This window comes from Carassius carassius, chromosome 4 (assembly GCF_963082965.1).
Source record: "Carassius carassius chromosome 4, fCarCar2.1, whole genome shotgun sequence".
Lineage (NCBI taxonomy): Eukaryota > Metazoa > Chordata > Actinopteri > Cypriniformes > Cyprinidae > Carassius > Carassius carassius.
In genome coordinates, this window is record NC_081758.1 from 31,168,101 (window position 1) to 31,190,999 (window position 22,899).

The window sequence follows — 22,899 nt, forward strand, 5'->3', positions numbered from 1 at the left end:
ACTGTTAATTACAACCAACTAGCTAAAGCAATATGTTTATACCAGTAGCCATGAACCTCTGCTTCTTTGTCTGCTTTCTGTATCTTTATATCTACCGTATTTTTCGGACTATAAGTCGCACCTGAGTATAAGTCGCATCAGTCCAAAAATAATTCATGATGAGAAAAAAAGACATATTTAAGTCGCACTGGACTATAAGTCGCATTTATTTAGAACCAAGAACCAAGAGAAAACATTACCGTCTACAGCCGCGAGAGGGCGCTCTACGCTGCTCAGCGGTTGGCTACAGGAGCACTGAGCAGCATAGAGTGCCCTCTCGTGGCTGTATACAGTAATGTTTTCTCTTGGTTCATGTCAAATTAATTTTGATAAGTCGCACCTGACTATAAGTCGCAGGACCAGCCAAACTATGAAAAAAAAAAGTGCGACTTATAGTCTGGAAAATACGGTACTTCAACTCTCCATCTCGACCCTATTCATTGTGCTCTGATCAAGCAAGTTTCTAGTAGAAACAGATTTAAGATGTAATTCGGTAATCCGTACTATACCACGGAGACTCCACTTTTGTGTTTTTGCACATTCCAGTCAGACTTGTTAGTCTGTGTATTGGTAGTCTTGGGGATTTTTCTGTGACTTTTTCTGCTAGTTGCATCGTTACTCCAGTAGGTGGCAACAAGTGACTGAGTCAGCAAGTTCAAAACTCGATTCTTTCAGAAATGAAACAAGTGACTTTATGAGTGAGTCATTGAATCATTCACTGAACAGATTTGTTCAAAAACACTCATTCAGGAAATACTACTATTATATGTTGTTTGGATACACAGTTAGACTTGGTAGAACATGAACAGGTTGCATGATGCGACCTCATCCTTGAAAAATTTACACACAAAAGGTAAAATAAAAAATTACATATGATCCAAATTACATTTAGAAATATAATTACTAAATGCCAGTGTTTCATTTTGGTACTGCGTTGAATCTCTTGGTCTGAATGATTCTTTGTTTTTGTGTGGATTACTGTTTGTGTACTTATGCAGAGGTTTCCACAAATCACCTCATTATATTTGAAAAAAAAAGAAGAGCATTAGAAAAAGGCCACGAAACATTACAAAATGACATTTGTTCAGAAATTCCACAAGTCCAGAGTATGGTGGCATTTCTGAGATGATTACTTCATTTTCTTTCCTGTTTCTTTCTCTCTGACTCGGCTGTCCAATCAGTGTATGATGAATGGCAGGGGGCAGGATGGGACTGTAATAGCCCTAAGTGAATGGCCTGTTAGAACAGCATGTCTGCTGCTCCCAGTAAATTGAATTAGCTGGGAGGCTCCAATGACAAGCAGGAAGGCGTAAACTCAATCAGGCTGCACCTCTTGCAAGGTTCAGCTTCCCTTGCATGGGTTTCATTGGCTCCTTTTATATTCGATTTGTGGAATATCCAGGAACCTGTAAAAGATGCCAGGGGAACCAAACAAATACAACACTAGATGTGTGTGTGTGTGTGTATATATATATATATATATATATAGTGAAAGTGATGTGACATTCAGCCAAATATGGTGACCCATACTCAGAATTTGTGCTCTGCATTTAACCCATCCGAAGTGCACACACACAGAGCAGTGAACACACACACACACACTGTGAACACACACCCGGAGCAGTGGGCAGCCATTTATGCTGCGGCGCCCGGGGAGCAGTAGGGGTTTGGTGCCTTGTTCAAGGGCACCTCAGTCGTGGTATTGAAGGTGGAGAGAGAACTGTACATGCACTCCCCCCACCCACAATTCCTGCCGGCCCGAGACTTCGAACTCACAACCTTTCGATTGCCAGTCCAACTCTCTAACCATTAGGCCACGACTTCCCTATATATATATATATATTAGGGATGTAACGTTACGCGTATTCGTATTGAACCATTCGGGACGAGGTCTCGGTTCGGTACGCGGTACGCATTATGGACCGAACGGTTCGTTGGACTAATTAATTATATTTGGAAAATAAAAAAAATTGTGAAATATAATGATATGCGTTCAACAAGGTAGCCCAATAACCCAAACGACGTAACAGGCAACGCCCCTGACACCCCCGAAGAAGAAAAAAACACCAACTTATATGTTTATGTTAGGCTACTCAGTCAGGCAGGCGCTCGCTCACTCAGTACGCGCTGAAGGCGCGTTGCAAAATGGCCAATGCGTTTAACAGACCAGAAATAGAAGATCCTCCAATAACCAACAGGTCTGGTGTTTGGGTGCACTTTGGATTCCCTGTAAGCTATAATGGTGATGGCAAGAGAGTGGTGGATGAAAAAACAACAACGATATGTCTCATCTAGGGTACACCAGCGGGAATACAAAAAAAAAAAAAAAAAAAAAAAAAACACCAGCGGGAATACTTGAAACATGTCAAATCATTTACGCCGACATCACCTTAGTGTGTCAGTATCTGGGAAAAGGCGAACCATACATGCAACAAACTATCATCGCAGCATTTAGACAGACATTTCCAACGGATTCAAACAGGGCAAAAGACATCACCATGGCGATTGGTAAGGCTACATTTACGTTATAGCCGCGGATATGAGACCTTACTATTTACCATTCATTCTATCATCACCATTATAGCTTACAGGGAATCCAAAGTGCACCCAAACACCAGACCTGTTGGTTATTGGTTATTGGAGGACTATTTCTGGTCTGTTAAACACATTAGCCATTTTGCAACCTTACTCTTACATTTTGAGCGCCTTACTCTGTAGTGGAAAACGTAGGTTTTAAGAACATGCTTAATGTAATTGAGCCCCGTTACAATATTCCTTCATGAGCCCATTTCAGACAGACCGTAATTCCTGCTTTGTTCCAAAAAACATAAGCCCTATAGAGAACCAATTGAGTAAAAACACTCAATATAAAGAGTTATAGAGTTCCATATAAAAAGTTACATCTTTGTATTTGTTCATAACTACTACAATAATGTAACATTTTAATTTTTTTTATAAGGAGCTGTTTTTGTTTTATACAGTATGCTGCTAAGAAAACACCATAGAAGATGGGTAAAGAATAGCTCCATCATTGTTCAATGTAAAAAATACTTTGTTAGTTTTAATAAATAAAACATTTTTTTTAAATCAAGGAAATTTATCTGGCAATTTTTTCTTTTTGTACCGAACCGAACCGAACCGTGACACCAGTGTATTGTATCGAACCGAACCGTGAATTTTGTGAACCGTTACACCCCTAATATATATATATATATATATATATATATATATATATATATATATATATATATATATATGTATATGTATATGTACATATATATATATATATATATATGTATATATATATATATATATATAGGGAAGTCGTCATATATACACACATACACACACAAACACGTATACAGCCTTTGGCTGCTTCAGCCTGCTCCAGTTGTCTGCCTCCTGTTAAAGCCAATGAAGTGAAGTTAATCAGCATGTGCTACATCTCCTCTGACTACAAGCCCATCTGACACAATAACATGTGCATATGTGCCTGAGCTAGCTGGTAATGAACCATGCTCTTAAATGTTCCACGTTACCAAATAGACATTCCCACATTCGGCAGCGGCTGTGTGTATGGCATCTGTTATCTGGACTTCAGCCAGGGTCTAATGGCCATTCAGCACCTAAGAGGTGATGGTGATGGTGATGAAACCTCCTCACAGATGGAAGTACATTTTTGGTTATTATCTGACAGTAAATAATTTATTTTGGTGGTTAAAATAACCTGAGCCCACATTACACAGAGCTACAACATGTTAACTTCTTGTCTCCCGTTGGAGTTTTTGTGAGCAAAAATTGATCTGAAAGTAATTGCCGAGTGAGAAGAACATGGAGTGATGATGATGTGTTTGAAGGGCAGATAAATAGATTCAGAGTTGGATCAGGATGTGCATTTGTTTGAGTGTATACACAACAACGTAAACACTTGCTATTTCTGTTTTTACTGAGTATGACCTGTGGTCCTGAGACTTAGTTTTTAAAGGCAGTTTATTTATTCGCTGTAGATTTCCAAGGGTAGCAGCAGCTGTATGGGGCTTGCCAAGTTAATAAAACAAAGGCCAGTCTTTCTTAACTCTGTAGGCGTATATATGTCTGCTGACTTACAGAACAAGCTTCTCTGTTTTATTGTCTAGAAAATAACAGCCTGGCCCCTTCATGTTCTGTTTACTCTGAGCTATTTTTCTCAAACTTTGTTTCTCCTTTCCTTTTTTCTTGTGCAATCCTTCTTAGTCATGGTCTGTAATGGAGGTTTCTGTCTGAAAACTCAGAGTCAATGTTTTTGTAATGTGTGGTGTGTCAACAGATCTAACAGTGGTGCTACCTTTTTGTTTGTAGCTCTTGTGTCATGTTAAAAGGTGTAACACGTCCTTTTTTCTTTTCCTGTTTCTCTCTTTCTTTTGCTCTACCTGTTAGGAACACTTTGGAACTTGTCCTCATATGAGCCACTGAAGATGGTGATAATTAACCACGGGCTTCAGACGATGACTAACGAGGTCATTATCCCTCATTCGGGCTGGGAACATGAGCCGAACGAGGACTCAAAACCACGAGATGCAGAGTGGACCACAGTCTTCAAGAACACATCAGGATGTTTAAGGTATATTGGTCTGATTGACAGCACCTTTCCCATCTTTGATAGCTGACCTAGGACAATGGCAGTGAAAACTCTTATTGGTCTTATTTTGTTTCTGCAAAAGCCTTTTACCCATTTCTTCGATTCATATTGAATTGCTCAAATGTTTCAGATGAATGTAAGTTCATTTGTTTATATTAAGATGGTTTCTCTTAATGTTATTTTAGTGTTGTTTATATACTATTCTAATATTAATTTTTTATATATATTAGCTTTATGTTCTATTAGTTTTCAGTAGTTTTTAATATTTCAATTATTTACCAATGCAATCTTTCTAATTTTCTACGTTTTTCATGTAATATTTATATTTTAATTTATTTCAGCTTCATTTCAATTAAAAAAACTTTTTAATAGCTTACACTTTATTTAATAATGTCAGCACCGGCCTCTTGTGTCTAACTTACTTTTATAATGTCATATATTGCTTGATATGGTTCGATATAGAAAAGCAGATTGTTTAGCTTTGAGAAGATAATTTTTGCCTTTGGGAACAGCAGTTAAAATGAGCTTTAGTTATAGAGGGGCAACCGATGTATCTAGAGTATATGGAAAACAAAAGTGGGAACAGATGATTTTGTATAGACTGAACTTATTTTTATTATTATTTGCTGTCGTACGAGCTAGCAGACAATTTTCGCAGATGCTCTCATGGTTGCTCTCATGGTTGCGGCTCGTACCATGTGAGAATAAGCACGGGCCGATCCGAGAACGTTACGAGCACCTCCCGACCTCCCAATAGTTTTCAAATATGTCAAAAAAAATTTGACCCCGTCGGTTTAAATTTGTGTGTGGTTGAATGACCCAATTTCGCAATCCATCTGAAGTTGACCAATCAGAAGTTGACAAAACCCACATATTATGTATATAAATAGTCTATATATAGTAAATTTAGTTAATTATACAGCTCTGTTTTTTTTATTTTTTTATTCTGAACTGTGCCAAATTTGCCGTTCAGCTTTATGGATGAATGTACCCGTTGTATTTCCGGAAAAATTAGCAGAAATTCAGAAATAGCCTTGTCACATCGAGTTTTTTATGAAGAACAGAAAGTCCATGATTTTCTCTGCTTTTCAGCCATTCTCTTTGCCATGTCTTTCTTTCTTTTTTTAGATGTCACAAGCCGTAGCTGCCACAAAGAAAACTATTTCAATGGCGCAAAGCATAATGCTTACATAAGAGTTTGTGAAATCGTAGTAAATTCATGTCGTGTGTGACTGCCTCCGTATGATTTTCAGATAAACTCAATCATGTGCGAGGGCTCAGGACATCCCGACCTTCAGAATCGCATTGTGTACACCGCCTTAAGAGATTCTGCTCTTTGCCTGTAAAGGAAATTTCTTTTTTGTTGTTGTTGTTTTAATTCTGCGTGATCTTTCCCTGTCTCAGCAATTATAAATGGACATTGGATCCTGGTGTAACAAGTATGTTTTTAAACTCTAGCATATGCCTTGACCATCACTGATTTAGTTAGTTTAGTTACAAGATTGATTGATATGAACTGAGAACGACTCATCAGATCAAGAAATCTTCCTCCATTGCAGTAATTATCGGTTTAAACAATTTGTTACAGTTCCATGAATCTGCCTACAGTGATCCTTTTTTTTCAGGATTCACATATGGTTTTTTCAAATTTTTGGCACTGTGGCATCAAATCAGTTTATTGTTGCCTTGTTTGGCTGTGATTATCCTAGTTTGACCTTCTGTGTGGATAAACCTCGGTGCACAGGTCTGATTGTCTAAATCAGCTTGCTAGGGGCAGGAGCAGGTCAGTGTAGTTTCGTGACCTCAAGTGCTCTCTTTAAATCCTTAGTCTTGTGTTTGCATGAGTAGGTACTTCCAACACACTGTTGTTTTCTGTTTTTGTCTTACAGGCAGAACCAAAATTTGCTAATATGATGACATTTGGTGTATACAGTATAAGGTGTGATTCAGATATTATTATATTTATTTCTGTTACTTACTACACCGTTGATTGTATTCGGGTCTTTCAGAAGCATTATTTGGATGCTACAAGAATTCACTTGAGTAACTGTATGTGTATTTCACAGATGAATAAATGTAGCGTTCATCCTCATTTCTTTTTCCTATAATTCCTCCCTCTCTTTTCTCATTGGAGCTGTGTCCTGAGTTGTGTGTGAGCTCAGCACTGAAGCTCCGGAGGGACGGGGCTGTGTTTCCACCCTCTGTTTCCTCTTTATCAGCCAGACCTCTAATCTCCTGCTGATGCTGCTTCTGCTGCTGGTTGTGCTGCAACCTGCTGGGCCAAGTCCAGCTTCTGCTTGCTTCTCTGTATGTGACTCTACCTCCCTGTCATCATCCATTCTTCTCAGTCTCTCCCTCTGTTCCCTTTCCTTTCAATTACACCGTTTTATAAAACACTCTTTTTTGGAGATAGACTTACTGGATCTCTTATATCTGCAAAAATTAATTATACAATTTAGAAGCATGGACATTATTGAAATATTACAAAAGTGTAATAACATTTGGTTTGCAAACACTTTAAACAAAGGTGCTTTTTACAGCAGTTTCTTTTACATAGTAGCAGTTAAAATATTTATTGTAGCCTAAATCTCAACTTACAATATTAAAGGAATACTCCACCCCAAAATGAAAAATTTTGTCATTAATCATTAATCATGTTGTTCCAAACCCGTAAAAGCTTTGTTCGTCTTCAGAATGCAATTTAAGATATTTTGGATGAAAACCGGGAGGCTAGAGACTGTCCCATAGACTGCTTTGATTAAAGCATTTAGAACCAGTAATAGAAATCTCTTGCAGTCAGTCAGTTAATCAGAAATGTTTTTTTTCATGCATCATAAGCAAGCACAATCCATTATTGGTTGTCCTCTTGCTCTTCATTTTAAAGATGCGCATTGTGAACATTTCCTAAAGCAATTTCCCTTTTCTTACTTTCTCTGCAATCTTTTACTTTTTCTCAACCTCCTCATCTCTCTTTAGCTCTTTCTCCTTTGCCAAGGCTCTTACTGTCTATTGCTCTGTGATAGGTCAGTCAGTATTATAAGGTTAACCAGTGCCTCAGTAGGTCTAAATCATGTGGGAGAGGTGGCAGTACAGCCATCATGGCATCATGTGTTTCCATGTGATGCCACCTCTCAGCAAGTCATCCCAGACATGCGGTTGTGCACAACGCCACTCCATCATCATCCAGTCTTTTTAGCCTCAGCTCAGCCTGTATCCATGGAAACTGTATCCAGTGACATCTGTTGCCTAGTAAGCTGCTTGGTGGCACAGTTTTGTTTCCTGTCTCTCTTAAGCAGAGGGAAAGCACCTTTTATTTATTTCTTTGCTTATTGTGACAAATGTGCACATTTGTAATGCATGATTAAGTAGTGCATCCTTCTCGTGTTTGTATTTGAGATTTTTGAAGGTCTTGGGCTCAAAGAAAACTTTTAGCCAAAAATGACTCACCCATGCCACCCAGAATGAAGATTTGGCCTTCCATTCTGACAGCGCCCATTCACTGCAAAGGATCCATTGGAGAGCAAGTGATGTAATGCTAAATTTCTCCAAATCTGTGCTGATGAAGATATGAACTCATCTACTGTACATCTTAGATGACCTGAGGGTGTGCAGATTTTCAGCAAATGTTTATTTTTGGATGACCTAGAGCAGAGCCAACAGTGAAGGGTTTTCAGGGTCAGTCAATGAATAATGCATTCTTTATATTATTCTATTCAAAAATATATTAGAACTGGTCATTTGATTTTTAATTAAGATCATTTATTTAAAAAAAATACCTTCAAATTATAATATAATATATTAAATTAAATATTTGTAAAAAAAAAAAATTATATTACATTTTGCCTCAATATTATATCTTGGATTCTCAAAACTATTAAGGTACAGGAAATTGTAGGAAGTGTTCAGTATTGTGCTGACTGTCCTTCAGGCATTATGGAGGAAAAAGGCAGGTAACTGTTAAAATGCAATCCATCTCCCCTATATCTGGATTGTTAACAGATGTACAGCTGGAAAACGTTACATTCCATATGGGTGTTATACTGCAAATGGGTTTAAATTTCCTCTGCTGGGAAAGAACTCATTTGTTTGCAGGGTGCTAGTTTAATTGGTTTTCTCCAGTTGTCGTTGGATAGTGATTACTCTGGAGTGAGGCTTTTTATGGGTAGGATTTTAACTTTGCAATCTAGTTTAAAGAACTAGAGCCTGAACAGCTGGGAGGAAAGAAATATCAGGGTAAAGGATGTAAAACACAGTTGGCTCCTGGTGCCTTCTCATGCTGTGGACACATTTGATGTTCTTTTCATATTTTTATATTATACTAATCATGTAACTTTATAATGTAATCTGTTCTCCATTAATTTGTAAAGAGAGACATTGGTCATTTTAGCAGGTCTGAGATGAGAACAAGCCTTTAATGTGAGTTTAATTGGGCTGGTAGACTGTTTACAGTGTTGGGCAGTAACTACTGTAGTAGTGTAACTAATTATTAATAAGATTTCAGTAAAAATATTAAAGTTACCATCCATAAAACAGCTAGTGACTTAGTTACTTTTGATGCCTCAACCCTTACTGATTTGAAATCCAACAATGCAATAATTCCTAGATTTATTTTCATAATTTTCACAGCTCACACAGGAACATGAAGTCACCAGTGCATCAGACAACCATTCATATAAAGAGTAAATGAGCTATATTTAACAATGCAATTTTAAATGTTTTCAAACAGGTTGTATAAAGATGCTGTATTCCACTTGTTGTAATGCTATCACCATAATCCATTGTTTAATTGGTTCAATCATTTAAAAAATCCAGACTGTTTTTGTGCATAGATTATATTATATTGTAAAATATAGAGAAAATGTATTTTATATATTATAACTTAATATTTGAAATATATTTTAACATATTTAAAAGATATTGGCAGTTCCTTAGCTTCTTTTTGCCAATAACCTGTATCTTGTATCTAACTCCTTTTACAAGAGCAGTTAGGCTAAGTTTACCTGCTTTAATTATGATTCGTTTGTAGCTTGGCAAGTTAAAGCTTCAAAAGTAGCTTCCGCAACAAAATCTTTTAATGTGTCAGCTTATGATGTATATTTAGTAACAATAACTTGTGCTAACTCATGCTTTTGCTGTAGGAATGTGAGCTCAGACGGTGCAGAGGCACGCAGACGGTTGAGAGAGTGTGAGGGGCTGGTGGATGCCTTGCTGCATGCACTGCAGTCTGCTGTGGGAAAGAAGGACATGGACAACAAAGTAAGTGTATTCAGAAGAGAGTGCACCTGGAGCCTGTATCCGTCTTTGGTTAAACATTATACTGTTTTTATATGTTTTAACTTTCATTTGGTAGGTCACACACACAAGCTACCTTTTCCCTTCCAAAATGCCTGCATAAAATGTTTCATTCTTTCAATATTTCTCTCTTGCTGTCTCTTAGTCTGTGGAGAATTGCGTTTGCGTCATGAGGAACCTGTCTTACCACGTGCACAAGGAGATTCCAGGGGCTGAGAAGTTCCAGGACCCCTCAGCTCTTCAGGGCCCTGGCTCTGCTGGTACTCAGAGGAAGAAAAAAGATGACGCAGGCTGCTTCGGAGGAAAGAAGGCCAAAGGTCATTATTGAATTTTTCTTCATCTCATCTATGTGCTTTATACTTCGAAATCAGTGCTGAGTATCTTTAGATCACTGAGCCTTGATCATCAACAGCCGGATGCTTCCATTGCTGGCAGGGTCACAGAGGGCAGTATGATCCTGACATTTACACGACGTCATAAATAGCAGTGCAGGCAGATACTGTAATAGGAAGCTAAATGATGCTCGAATCTCTCTTTGTTTGACCTGTGCTCTTTTGTGACTCATGATTTAAAACTGGAATGTGTGTCTGGAGTATCAGTGTTCATCTTAAAATGGATGTAGGTTTAGGTTCACTGTCTGTGCTGCTACACTGTCAGAGTTGAATCAGTTTTTCGTAACACTTCCCTTTAAACTGCTGAGTGTTATTCAGGTACATATTCTTTTACATAATGCATCCTAACTTCCCCCAAAAACAAGAAAACACGAAAGGCTCTGAACTTTCTCTTCCCTGAGCTGAACTCAAAATGAACTATATTTTTGTTCACGCACCAGGACCAAGCCCAAACTATCCCCCCATTAGCAGCTAATAATAGTGAACACATTTATAGGGGGAGCAAACGGCCTCAGTGCCAAAATATGAATGATATCATTTAGTGAATTGATTCTTGAGCAGACCTATAAGAGAATTCAATAAACAAACTGAAGGAGCAAAAGCAAGAATGTCGGTAAGCAGCAAAGATGACAACAGTGATGTCATGCTGTGCTTCATTTGTTTATCTGTCAGCAGCCCTAGAGATTTACTTTGAAGATGCAAGTGACCTATATTTACCCCAGAAAATGACCCTAACAGGAATTAAGGGATGTTTTCCCAGCAAAATCTTACCTGATTTAAAAGACATAATTTAGTTTTGCACATAAAACTCTGACACTTTCACTATAAACACAAAAGTTTAGGTTGCCATGTTGGATTACCACAAATTAAAGCAGAAAATGTGTTATTTCTGTACTGCTAGTAGACTTTCTGAAATTCTCATAGGAAATGCTGTATTTATTCTTAAATGTTAAATAAGTTATTAAATTAATTTAAATGAAACTATCATTCAAGAGTGTGGGTTCAGTTAGATATTCTTTTTTTATTATTAATATTTTTGTTCAGGAAGGTTGCATTAATTTGATCAAACGTAGATCAGTAAATCATGATTTCTAAAAAAAAAAAAAAAAAAAAGAAAATGTATTAAGCAATAAAACTGTTTTCAACATTGATCATCAAAAGAAATGTTTCTTGAGCACCAAATCAGCATATTTGAAATGATTTCTATTTTTTTTATGTCTGCTAAATGCATCCATTCCTGAAGAATCATGTGACTGAAGATTGGAGTAATGATACTGAGAATTCAGCTTTGCCATCAGAGGAATAAATTACAAGTTACAAATATATTAAAATTCTAATACTCCACATCCACAACATTGCTTTACAGTAGTCTTGTTCACATAAATGCGAACTTGCTGAGCATAAGAGAGCTTTTCCACAAACATTTTTGACCCCAGAAATTTGAACAGTAGTGTACATATCACATTATAATACTGAAGCAAAATAAAAAATCATATTAAACATCTCCCTTTCTTTGTGTTTCCACTTAGCAATAGTAATGCTCAGCATTCAAAGAGGCAATAGATATTCAAATGTCTGTGCTATTATACCAATAGTGTTGATTTTCAGGTGGCTAGCTGAAGAGCATGCCTTTGATAGTGTAGATTACTAGGTAAATTGCTCAGCCTGATTCTTTTCTACCACACAGTAGATGGCCTTAAAGAGAAAACTGACTGTAGATGACTGATTATGCTAATGCCCAGTATAGCAGCCCTGCAGCCACGCTGAGAATACAGTATTACATTATGAATTGTTCTGACAATATTGCAGAACACAATGATGCATGAAATCTTTGAATATACTTGAAGTGATACTGTGAAGTTTCTTGAAACCATTTAGTGAATTTGCTTCAAAAAGCTGCACAAACTTTTTTTCTCCTTTCTGGAACCTTCACTTGAGGAAACTAATAGAGCTGACTGCCTCCTCAACGTTGTACTTGATTATTTTTTTTCTTAAACTCTCTCTCCTTTTTCTATGGACTTTAAGTGGTTCACAAATAAGTTCTGTCTCACTTAATACACGCACTTTCTGAATCATCTTTCTTATTCCCTGGCTGCTTTTTTTTTTTTTTTTTTTCTTAATGGTCTTGCTGCGGGAGGAACTGTAGAGGAATGGTTTAATCAAGGTGAGTGTCTCTTCCTGCTTTTCCTATGTCTGTTTCTCTTAGCATACACTCACACAATGCCTTCCTCTATCTTCATCAGAATACATGTTTCATCACTGCCCCTCTTTCACTCTTTTGCCTTCCATTCTTAAATAAAGTGGCTAGTGTTTCTGTCCTCAAACCTGTGCCAGTTTAGCTGGTTCAGAGCCCCTTTTAGCTGGCATAGATGTCTGTGTGTCTGCTGTTATCTGTTAACGAGGCCTGCTTTTGCTTTCCGTCTTTTTGCTCACTGCTTTAAAGGGATAGTTCCATCGAAAAATGTCATTTACTCACTCTCATGTTGATCCAAATCTGAGTTTTTTTTTTCTTTTATAGAACACAAAAGGAAATGTCAGAATGTACACATTGTCTTTTTTCATATAATGAAAGCAAATTTAGTCAAACTCTAAGCAAAAATGACAAAAAAGTACCATAGTACATCCATAAGAAGTGTGCCGTTTAATGAGACTTTAGAAACCATGCAAAAGCTTTGGCTGGGAATTAGATTTTTCTTGTTCATTACCGTAGTTAAAATATCAAGAAATATTTAAACAAGATAAATTTACATGAGAAGCAACACTGCATAAGATATTAAGACTTGTTTTTAATTCAATCTTGTCATTAATTCAAACTTGTCTTAATGCACTGGAGATCTTTCCTTTTAAACAACTTTTTTTTTTTTTTTTTTAAATCTGCCAGTATCTTGCCAATGCCTCATACAGTATTCCCTCTCAAGTACACTTATTTGTTTTAAGTATTGTTAAAGAAAAACAATTAAAAAAATTATTTAAATTCTGATGTAATTAACTAAATTAATTAATTTAGATACTTAATTTCCTCTCCACTACAGAAATGTGCATATTCACATTTGATGCATCGTGATTGAGTTACAAGACACCATGACATTCGCCATTTCTTAGAAATTCACCAAATTTGAATATGTGCATATGTAATATGTGCAAAGAAGATAAGAAAGCTACAGTGATAGAAGAAAAAATATTTTTACTGAAAAATAGCTTAGGTGTTGGTCTTAAGTTATGGCTTCAGAGTACTTGAATTACAGAGTGTGAGTCATGTGGACTATTTCTAAGATGCTTTTTTGTTGTTTTGGAGCATGTCAAATAAGTTTGGAACAACATGAAGGTGAGTAATGTTCATTTGTAGAGGAGCTATCTTTATAACATTTTCTCTGTGTGTGGTAGTGGAGTGGTCTTCATTACTTTACTCTGTTACAGACAGACAAAGGCTCTGCATTTTTAATGGGGGTTCCCACTCTTGCGAGCTGGTGTCAAGAGTTTGTCTTTGCATATCTGTGTAGTAGTTAGATTTATGTGTGGCACGTCTGTAACTGTATGTGTGTGTCTGAGACAGAGTCTACTTGACATTTTCATACCAGTAAATTCCGTCTCTCATTGAGTGACGCTTACAACTGCTCTTTCTGTCTCATTCCCTCATGCTGTCTTACTCTGTTTTCCCCCTTCTTCACTTAGGGAGGAAAAACGGAGGGCATGACAAAAACTATGACACATTGGACCTACCCAAGCGCACAGAACCCACTAAAGGTATGTCTTCTTTTGACACCACCGAATTATTACATCTTTAAGCTGTCACTCTTCTGAAAAAGGGACTGGAAAAGACCTGACTCTTTGGTTTTTCTCAAAAAGAAAAAAATCTGAGTTATGAAAGGCAGGTGCATTGCTTCAAGGAAGTGAATTTCAGTAAGGTACAGTTTAAAAATAGTGTGTGGCTAACACTGTTAGACTACTGAGGGTTGTAGTGCACATATTTATGGGAAGTGAAGCTCTGTTCCCAAACCTAGTGAGCTGCCTACTGAGGCGGTATGCTAAAGCAATACCAGCATCACATACAAATTTATTGTAAAGGAGATGCCAAAATGCATTGTGACAAGCTCAGTGATAAAATAAAGATGGTAAACAAGATGAGAGAAATGCCTTATTCAAAAGTGACAGTAAAGAAATGTATAATGTTACAAAAGATTACGGTTTTGTATAAATGCTTGTTCTTTTAGACTTTATATTCATCAAAGAATCCTGAAAAACATGTTTAACAAAAATATTTATCACCACATCTGTTTTCAACATTAGTAATAAGAATAAATGTTACTTGAGCAACAATTCAACATATTTTTTAGAATGATTTGTGAAGGATCAAGTGACACTGAGGACTGGAATAATGATGCTGAAAAAAATATATGAAATTACATGGAAAAAAAATTATTTTAAAATGTTAAAATAAAAAAGTTTCAATACTTTGTTGTATTAATATTTCACAATAGTACTGACATGCCATAAAGTAAATTATAAAAAAAAAAAATGTCGTTCCAAATCCGTAAGACCTCCGTTTATCTTTGGAACACAGTTTAAGATATTTTAGATTTAGTCCGAGAGCTCTTAGTCCCTCCATTGAAACTGTATGTACGGTATACTGTCCATGTCCAGAAAGGTAAGAGAAACATCATCAAAGTAGTCCATGTGACATCGGAGGGTCTTCTCTTCCGGGTCTGTTGTGAGTGTGTTCATGACGCTGCTGACGTGTTTTCTGGTGCACCCAGTAACAAAGATAACACATCAGCAGCGTCGTACCTCAACTGTCACAGCAGTCGCACTCACAACAGACCCGGAAGAGAAGACAATGATGAATAAAGTCGTAATATCTGTTATTTTTGGACCAAAATGTATTTTCGATGCTTCAACAAATTCTAACTGACCCTCTGATGTCACATGGACTACTTTGATGATGTATTTATTACCTTTCTGGACATGGACAGTAGACCGTACACACATCTTCAATGGAGGGACTGAGAGCTCTCAGACTAAATCTAAAATATCTTAAACTGTGTCCCGAAGATGAACGGAGGTCTTACGGTATGAAACAACATGAGGGTGAGTCATTAATAACATAATTTAGATTTTTGGATGATCTAACCCTTTAAGATGCTGTCTTAGTAGGCAGCATGCTCACTAGGTTTTGGAGCAGAGCTACTGTTTGCACAGAGTGCATTGAGTGCACATCAGCATACGGAGATCCTCTGGGAATCTCAGGTATCAGGTAACAGTACTCTTCTGCTTAGGCCTTTCATCATTATGACACACACAGCTATAATCCTCAGTGGCAGAGTGCTAAATAGACGGTGTGTTTTAATCCAATTGATATCCCTGACCAAGTTCATCCAGATAGAATAAAACAGAATTAAGATTCAGATTGAGGCCTATGCTGGGTTAAACCATCTGTGTGTGAGAGATGCTCAGACCTTTAGCTTGGAATTGTCTGCAAGCTAATCATAAGGGATGCGAGCTATTGGAGAATTCATGCAAGAAATGTTGCAATGCAGTGGAACAGAACAGGGGTCTCAAGACTGGACATGCTGTCTTAAAAACCCTGAAAAACATCAGTCCTTGTGGCAATGTGGAAGATGTCCGTCTCTATTTACACCCACTGCACAGTCATCAGGGAGCCACTCAATACCTCTTTCCTTCTGACAGACTGATCTAAGATCATTTTACCTCAGTGCTCCACTTATTGCGAGAGGAAAATGTTTTATTGAGACTCATTTTTTACGTATTACTATGAACCACAAAGAGGGATGAAAATGTATCATTTTTAGATGACCTGTTTTTTTGTTTTTTGACAAGTCTATAGACAAGTCTAAGACATCCCATTTAAGAAGATAAATATTGTTTACTGATCCCCCACTCCTAAGAGGACCATTGTTTTTTGGTTTATTGTCATATTTTAAAAGCGAAAATTGAAGGTGGATGAATAAATGGCAATAATGGGAAATCAAATGTAGTCATAGAGTTTTTGTTCAGAGGTCTACATGTGTTTGTGGTTGAATTGTTTTGCTTGAAAAAAAAATAATAAAAAAATCTGCAGAGTTTTCTGTGGACAGTGTGTGTGTGTGTGTGTATGTGTGTGTGTGCGCGCGCGTGTGTGTGCGTGTGTGTTTGTGTGTGTGTGATCCTGCTCAAGGGTTGGTGCATTTGTGTAAGATTGTGCTGACTATTGCAAAACTCAACAAAGCCATGTTTGTTATTGAGCGTGTGTCTGCTGGTGTGTATTTTCACTTTTCTCACACAGCTTTGAGACCAGTTGACCTTCCAGATAGAAACAACAGTCACGTATTAGTTAAAAGTTTCAACAGCCTTGTTCTCGCAAAATGCTTTTGAGTAAATAATGGATGCTTCAAGGAGCAGTTTCACAAAGTTGTAATGGCAGCTGTTCAAAGTCAACAGCATTTCTTGTTGCTGTTTAATTACCTTTATCATTAACATGCAAATTGGGGATGATGTTAAACTGATTAATTTTTGTGGTTTATCAGTGTAAGCTGATTTTAATAGTCATGCAAGCAGACTATTATAATTAAAATAAATTTTTTCTTTCTTATATTTACATGATGGTTTGATAGGAAATAGATTGCTCCTCATTCACTTAACAATAGTTTTAAAGCATTAATTATCCCAAATGAATCTTTTTTTTTTACAGGAATATCAGTGAAGTTTGTAATATCAGTTGGCTGTGACTGTCTGATGGAGACAAAAGGATATTTATTCATAGTCCTGAACCGGGGTTTGTTTTAGACATACTGTAAGACATAAACCTGCACTTGTATTAACAGTAAAAATATCCTCACCTGTTTCTTTGCTAGAGAGTAATGAATACACAAGGATTTACATTTGTCCATGCGAATATGGTTAGGGTTAAGAAAAGGCAAGTGATCAGATGAATAGTAAGTCTGGTCTGACTTCAGATGGGATAGGCATCTGGGGATGCAATAGAAAGAACAGGGTAAACGAGTTTAGTGAGCATTGGGACTGCTTCTATTGTATGTCTCTTTCTGTGTGATGTATATCCATAGATCATAAATGTGTGCTTGAGAGGCTGCTGTGACAGCTTAGAGTATTGAGGGAATTTGGTCGCTTATCTGAACCTGAGGTACACAGCCAATGTTTATTCACTGAGCATCTTTGTTGCATTTTATGCCTCAAGCATTTAGTTTCAGAGAGATCCTGTTTGAAAACTACAAGCCATGAAAGATATGAAGGCTTCCTCGCTGCATTATTCACATCCGTGGAGAAAGATACCAGAGAGATTTAATAAAGGATTCTGAGGGAGATGTGATTGACAATGAGCAGACTGGGGTCTGTTCCAAAACCCTGTGAGCTTCCTCATGCCTCACTGCCTAAGTAGGCAGCTGCCTTCTGAGACCATATCCTAATAGTGATGGAACCTTATAAGTGACTTACTGAAATAATTAAAGTAGTAATTTATGCACTACTGGTCAAAGGTTTGGCATAATGAAGATATTTAAATATCTCTTATGATCGCCAAGGCTGCATTTTTTCAATGAACATTAAAAATGGGAAATTGGAAATATTATTGCAATTTAAAATAATTAATATATTGTAAAATTTAATTTATTTCTGTGATGGCACAGCTAAATTAAATTAACAGAAGTAACAGTAAAAATAATTCAATAGAAACCCATGATATTGAGAATTTGGCCAGAAGCAGCTTGGTTTGCCAGTAACTTGTCACTTCTCTTCTTGTCACAACTTCTGTGTGAGTGGTGCTTCATACATCGCTATGCTATTAACAACAGACAGTGGACCTTAATGTGACCTCTAGAGTAATGAGTGTGCCTGTGATCCCTTAAAAGCAGCTCACAAGGTTTTGGAGCAGAGCAAATGAGTGCATGTTCTTTGGTGTTGACTGAAACAGCATTTACTGTGCTAGAGGTCACAGAATGTGGAGGTCATGTAGAGAAGCTGTTAGTACACCCATTGTGTTCCTTGGCCCTTAATTCAAGCAGTGCAGTGAGGCCATTGTTGTGTTTCATAAAAAAAAATGAGTCCTGAGAGAGATGAAGATGCTATGAATTAATTACGTGTCATATTCTCCCCTCTCAGGCTTATTCCTTTTTTAGCACTGTCATTCCCATAACATAATGGCATCAGGTGGAGGGAATGATGATGAATCATATTTACTGTGCTTTTCTTTGGTTCCTCCTGTCTCTGAGCAGAACACTTTACACAGAGTCCAACTTGTTTACTCATGAAACCTTTAAAATGAAAACCTAAGCTCTATTCCAAAGCCTAGTGGACTGAATTGCTGTCTGCTGTTTACATGGGTAGCTACATTCAAAGACTCTTTAAACGAATAGACAGGGAGGAGCTCATGTGAAGTGCATGGGTGACATGACTAACAACTGATTGCAGAAGAATTTGATGTTAGCATGTTCATAAACTAATGACTCTACACTGTAATTAACATAAATACATAGGGCCAGTGCTGCATTAAGCCTTTGCGGGGTCCTGGGTTAACACAGCTTTCGTGCTTGTTTGTACGTTAGTCGTTTCCCAAGGTTATTCAGTAGATACAGATTATAGCTTTTTAAGCCTTCCCTTGAAGAGATGTGTGTGCCTTCCATTGCTCATTGCTCTTCATTTAATTTGCCTCTACTGCCTGTTGACAGCTCGCCCGGTATAAGGCGGCTCACTTATGAACAGCATCTTCCCATCGTGCCTGGCGGCTGTGTTGCTGAACCATCCATTGAATTTAGAGAGCTTCTTAACAACAGGAACCACATTCTTAATTGGTTGTTTTACAGCAATCTGCTCTTGAGGAATCCATTTGTGTTATCCATTCGAGTCCTCTATTAGGAGACCGTCTCTGCTTGGATTAGGTATTCTTCTCCAAAACTGAAGCTGCCATATTTTTCACTGATGTTTTGTTAATGAACCCGAGCTCTCTACCGACATCTCTTGTTTATCAGAGCTGTACATTTCACATTAATGCTGACATGCCTCATCTGGTCCTTGTTCTGTCAACAGTCTTTCTCCCACATGCTGTGAGACGCCTCTGTGACTTTGAAATAAAACATTTTTCCTGACTTTTGCACTGAAAAAAAAAACCCAAGCATTTTCTTCTGTCAGTATTTCAGTCTTGTTTTCCCCTTAAAAATGTCTAATCACCTTATTTATTTATAGTTTTTCCTTATAAATTACATAGTAACATGTTTAAAGTAATAAGATTTCAGAATCTTGTATCTGTGAATAATATAGAATATAGAAATAGAATGTAATCATTTATATTTAATAGTTTTAATAATTATTTTTACCCCATTGGCAATTTTTCTTGTTTTAAGCATAAACCACTCTCATTTTAAATTTCATTTTTGCTTAAAACAAGAAAAAAGGCTTCTCTAAAGAAAAAAATAAAGCAGTTCTCTCAAATATGAATCCTCGAGATTCATGTTTAATTCTCAAATATGAAAACTTCACTTTGAGTTTGATGGAAAACTGTGGAAAAAAGACAGGAAGACTGACTCATTATGCAGGAACAATCCTTTCCCACCTAGTGTAGAGCTTCCATCCTCTTGCAGCATCTTCATTCGCCCACATGGAATGTAGCACTCAGATAATGTCTCAAACAGCACTCTGTTAGAAATCACATGCTCTTGATAGTGGACTGGAAGCAAAAACAAAATTGCAAGAAGATGACTGCAGCTGCTCATCATCATGGTTGGAGACACACCGGAATAGCTTACTTCTGTGCTCATTAGGCGGTCTTAATGTAGTTTAACAGCTACCCAGTTCCTCTCAAAGATAAAATGTATACATAAAATGTTCCTGGCAGCTCAACTTTCATGTTCTGAGTTTGGGGTGATGATAAAATCTGAATATTCTGGGTGTACACCAGAGATGCCACCCATGGAGGTGCCCGTCTGTGAAAGAAAACTGGTGGGGCCATCCTGTCGCTTGCCAATTATTATCCCACCCGCTGCTGACAGTATTGATTCTATTGTAACACAGCTCGTGATCAACAAAAGACCAGCAGCTTTTATGTGGCATGGTGCTGAGAGGCAGTACAAGCCTGGAGATAGTGTAGAGTTATAAGATGAATGAAGATCAGGATGTTCTTGAAGTTAGTTTTTGGGACCGGTACACATTTGAACTATGTATTTGAATATGAAAGGTGTGTATCAACAAGTTTACATCATATTTATTACAATGATGAGGAGGGAAGCATACACAAAAGAGGGGACCTATGACAAAAAAAGGCTTGGTGCCATTTCCTCTTTTGGTGAAAGTCATTGTCTTGATGACACAATTCATGAAAAATGTACAACTCAGAACAACACTTGAGAACACTGAATTCAGAACAACTAGGACTTTTATATAAAGATGGTAAAAGTAGTATGCTAGTTTGCTCTAGATTCATAGCAGCAGAGGCATGGAACAGTTAGGTTCAGGTGAATCTGATCAAGCTCTTCCAGCAGCATTTCATTTTCAAACCCCACTTTTTGGCTACTGGACCTGGGTCAGTGATGGATGAAGGCACATCCTCTGTCACAGCTTTCCAATTAGGACTTGGGCAGTGATTTGATCCCAGATCAGTCTAAAATGCTAGTTTCCATCTGGATCTCTTGAAGGAGCTTGCAAATAGCACTTGACGCCAGAAGCCCAGAGGAAACTTAATGATGGATGTAATAAATGATATGCATCATTACGCACATGTTATTGTTTGCGAAAACAAGTCCGGCAGACAGTGTCTAATGGGTACGTGACTGGTGCAGGTACAGTGATAGTGAAAATGAGCCAGCCGAAGTAGCCATTGTCCTTTTTAAAACCTCATCAGTAAATCTTTTTTTTTATTATTTTTTTTAATGTCTATCATTTACTAAAACCTATTAATTATAGTTATGTTTAGTACTATTGCTGTTCTTTTATTGTACTATAGTCTGGCTGAGTACATGAGGCCTAGTACATAATATACCCATCATCTGTACATGATGCAGCAAACCATTCTTCACTGGCCTAATGTCTTAGGCAATAATTACAGGGCTGAATTAAACTACCGGGACGGAATAGAGTGAGATTTACCCTCCCATCGGGGCCTTTGTGTGCTGCTTTTCAGCCAGAAGAAAATGTTTCTGTTTCTCAGAGAGATGCTTTATACACACACACACACACACACACACACATACACACACATACTTGAATGCAATTAGGCACAGATTACTAGGCAAGCCGTCAGTGGCTTCTACACAAAGAGCTGCCAGCATTTATTGTTTCCTGTTTTGCAAACATGCCATTTTATAAATGAACTTTTAAAGTGAAAACTGTTATTTGCAAAATGCAGACGCGAGAGGATAGGAAGACAGCCTGTCTGAAGACTGGGCTTCATTCCTAAAATTTATAATTTGTGCCACAGACTGGCCAGGTTTTTTCTTGTGCCAGTGAAGAATGAGGCATGAGAAGTCTTGTGTATGCGAGATGAATTGCCAGGGAGAAAAGGAAAGATGTGGAGCATGTGTGAAAGGGAAACGGAGAGCTTGGGATTATTTATCATGTGCTCGAGCATGGGATGGCAGGAAGGTGGGTCGTGAAGAATGGGACATGACATCAAGCCTGCGACGGGACATCCTTCTCCAGGCAAAGCAGATCAGACATATCCGCTACCGGCGTCCCAGCAATGACTCAAACAAGCCTAACAAAGACACTATGCAGCTAGAAGAGAGACCGTGTCTGGGGGAGACAGTGAAACAGATGAAGGTTAGAGGAGGAGGATTGCATACAAGAAATAGAAAGTGGGAGGAATTTGTAAGAATTGCATTGTTCTTAATACACACAATTTAAACTGCTTACTAAACTGCATACAGAGTCAGAATTTTAAGGCATCATTGGCACACACCCAATGCTACTCCAAAAGGTAAGTAACTTAATTATGCTGCCACCTAAAGCTTGTTTTGGCCAGATTCTAAGGCAGCATAATTTGTATCCTTCACAGAGAAGATAATACCAGAATGCATTAAGATGAGAAATTCTAAATAAATAAGACTATTATATAAGTGTGTGTGTGTGTGTGTGTGTGTGTGTGTGTGTGTGTGTGTGTGTGTGTGTGTGTGTGTGTGTGAGAGTGTGTGAGAGTGTGTGTGTGTGTGTGTGAGTGTGTGTGTGTGTGTGTGTGTGTGTGTGTGTGTGTGTGTGTGTGTGTGTGTGTGTGCGCGTGCGCATGCGTGCGTGCGTGCATGTGCATGCATGTGTGTGTGCTCTTGTTTTTGTGATACATCAGGACTCAACTCTGTATAATAACATGGGTATGACACAGGTATTACAAGGAGAGGGTGACTTATGAGGACATAACCCATCTCTCTTTCAGTGATTTTAAATCAGTATGAATAATGCCTCTGTCCTGATTAATCTGTTTAGTAATCCGCTTGCTATTCATTGGCCAATCTATACTTTTGCATTGCTAACCATTTTAATTAAGTGTCATTATCATATAGTGACATCATAACACCGGTGCTTTGAGTTTGCTGCGCACCACACAGCGCAACTCGTTTAAATGCTTTT

The 22,899-nt window shown here is 37.6% G+C and overlaps 1 protein-coding gene across 4 annotated transcripts in view; it reads left to right on the forward strand.

Annotated features, from left to right (window-relative positions):
- LOC132139766 (splicing regulator ARVCF-like) overlaps window positions 1-22,899 on the forward strand; it is a 265,062-nt gene that overhangs the window by 225,760 nt on the left and 16,403 nt on the right. For all 4 annotated transcript variants that reach the window (XM_059548369.1, XM_059548370.1, XM_059548372.1 and 1 more), the window contains 5 exons: window positions 4,456-4,639; window positions 9,796-9,913; window positions 10,095-10,266; window positions 12,488-12,505; window positions 14,014-14,085. In XM_059548369.1, the coding sequence (XP_059404352.1) occupies window positions 4,456-4,639; window positions 9,796-9,913; window positions 10,095-10,266; window positions 12,488-12,505; window positions 14,014-14,085 (564 nt within the window). The remainder of the gene's footprint in view (window positions 1-4,455; window positions 4,640-9,795; window positions 9,914-10,094; window positions 10,267-12,487; window positions 12,506-14,013; window positions 14,086-22,899) is intronic.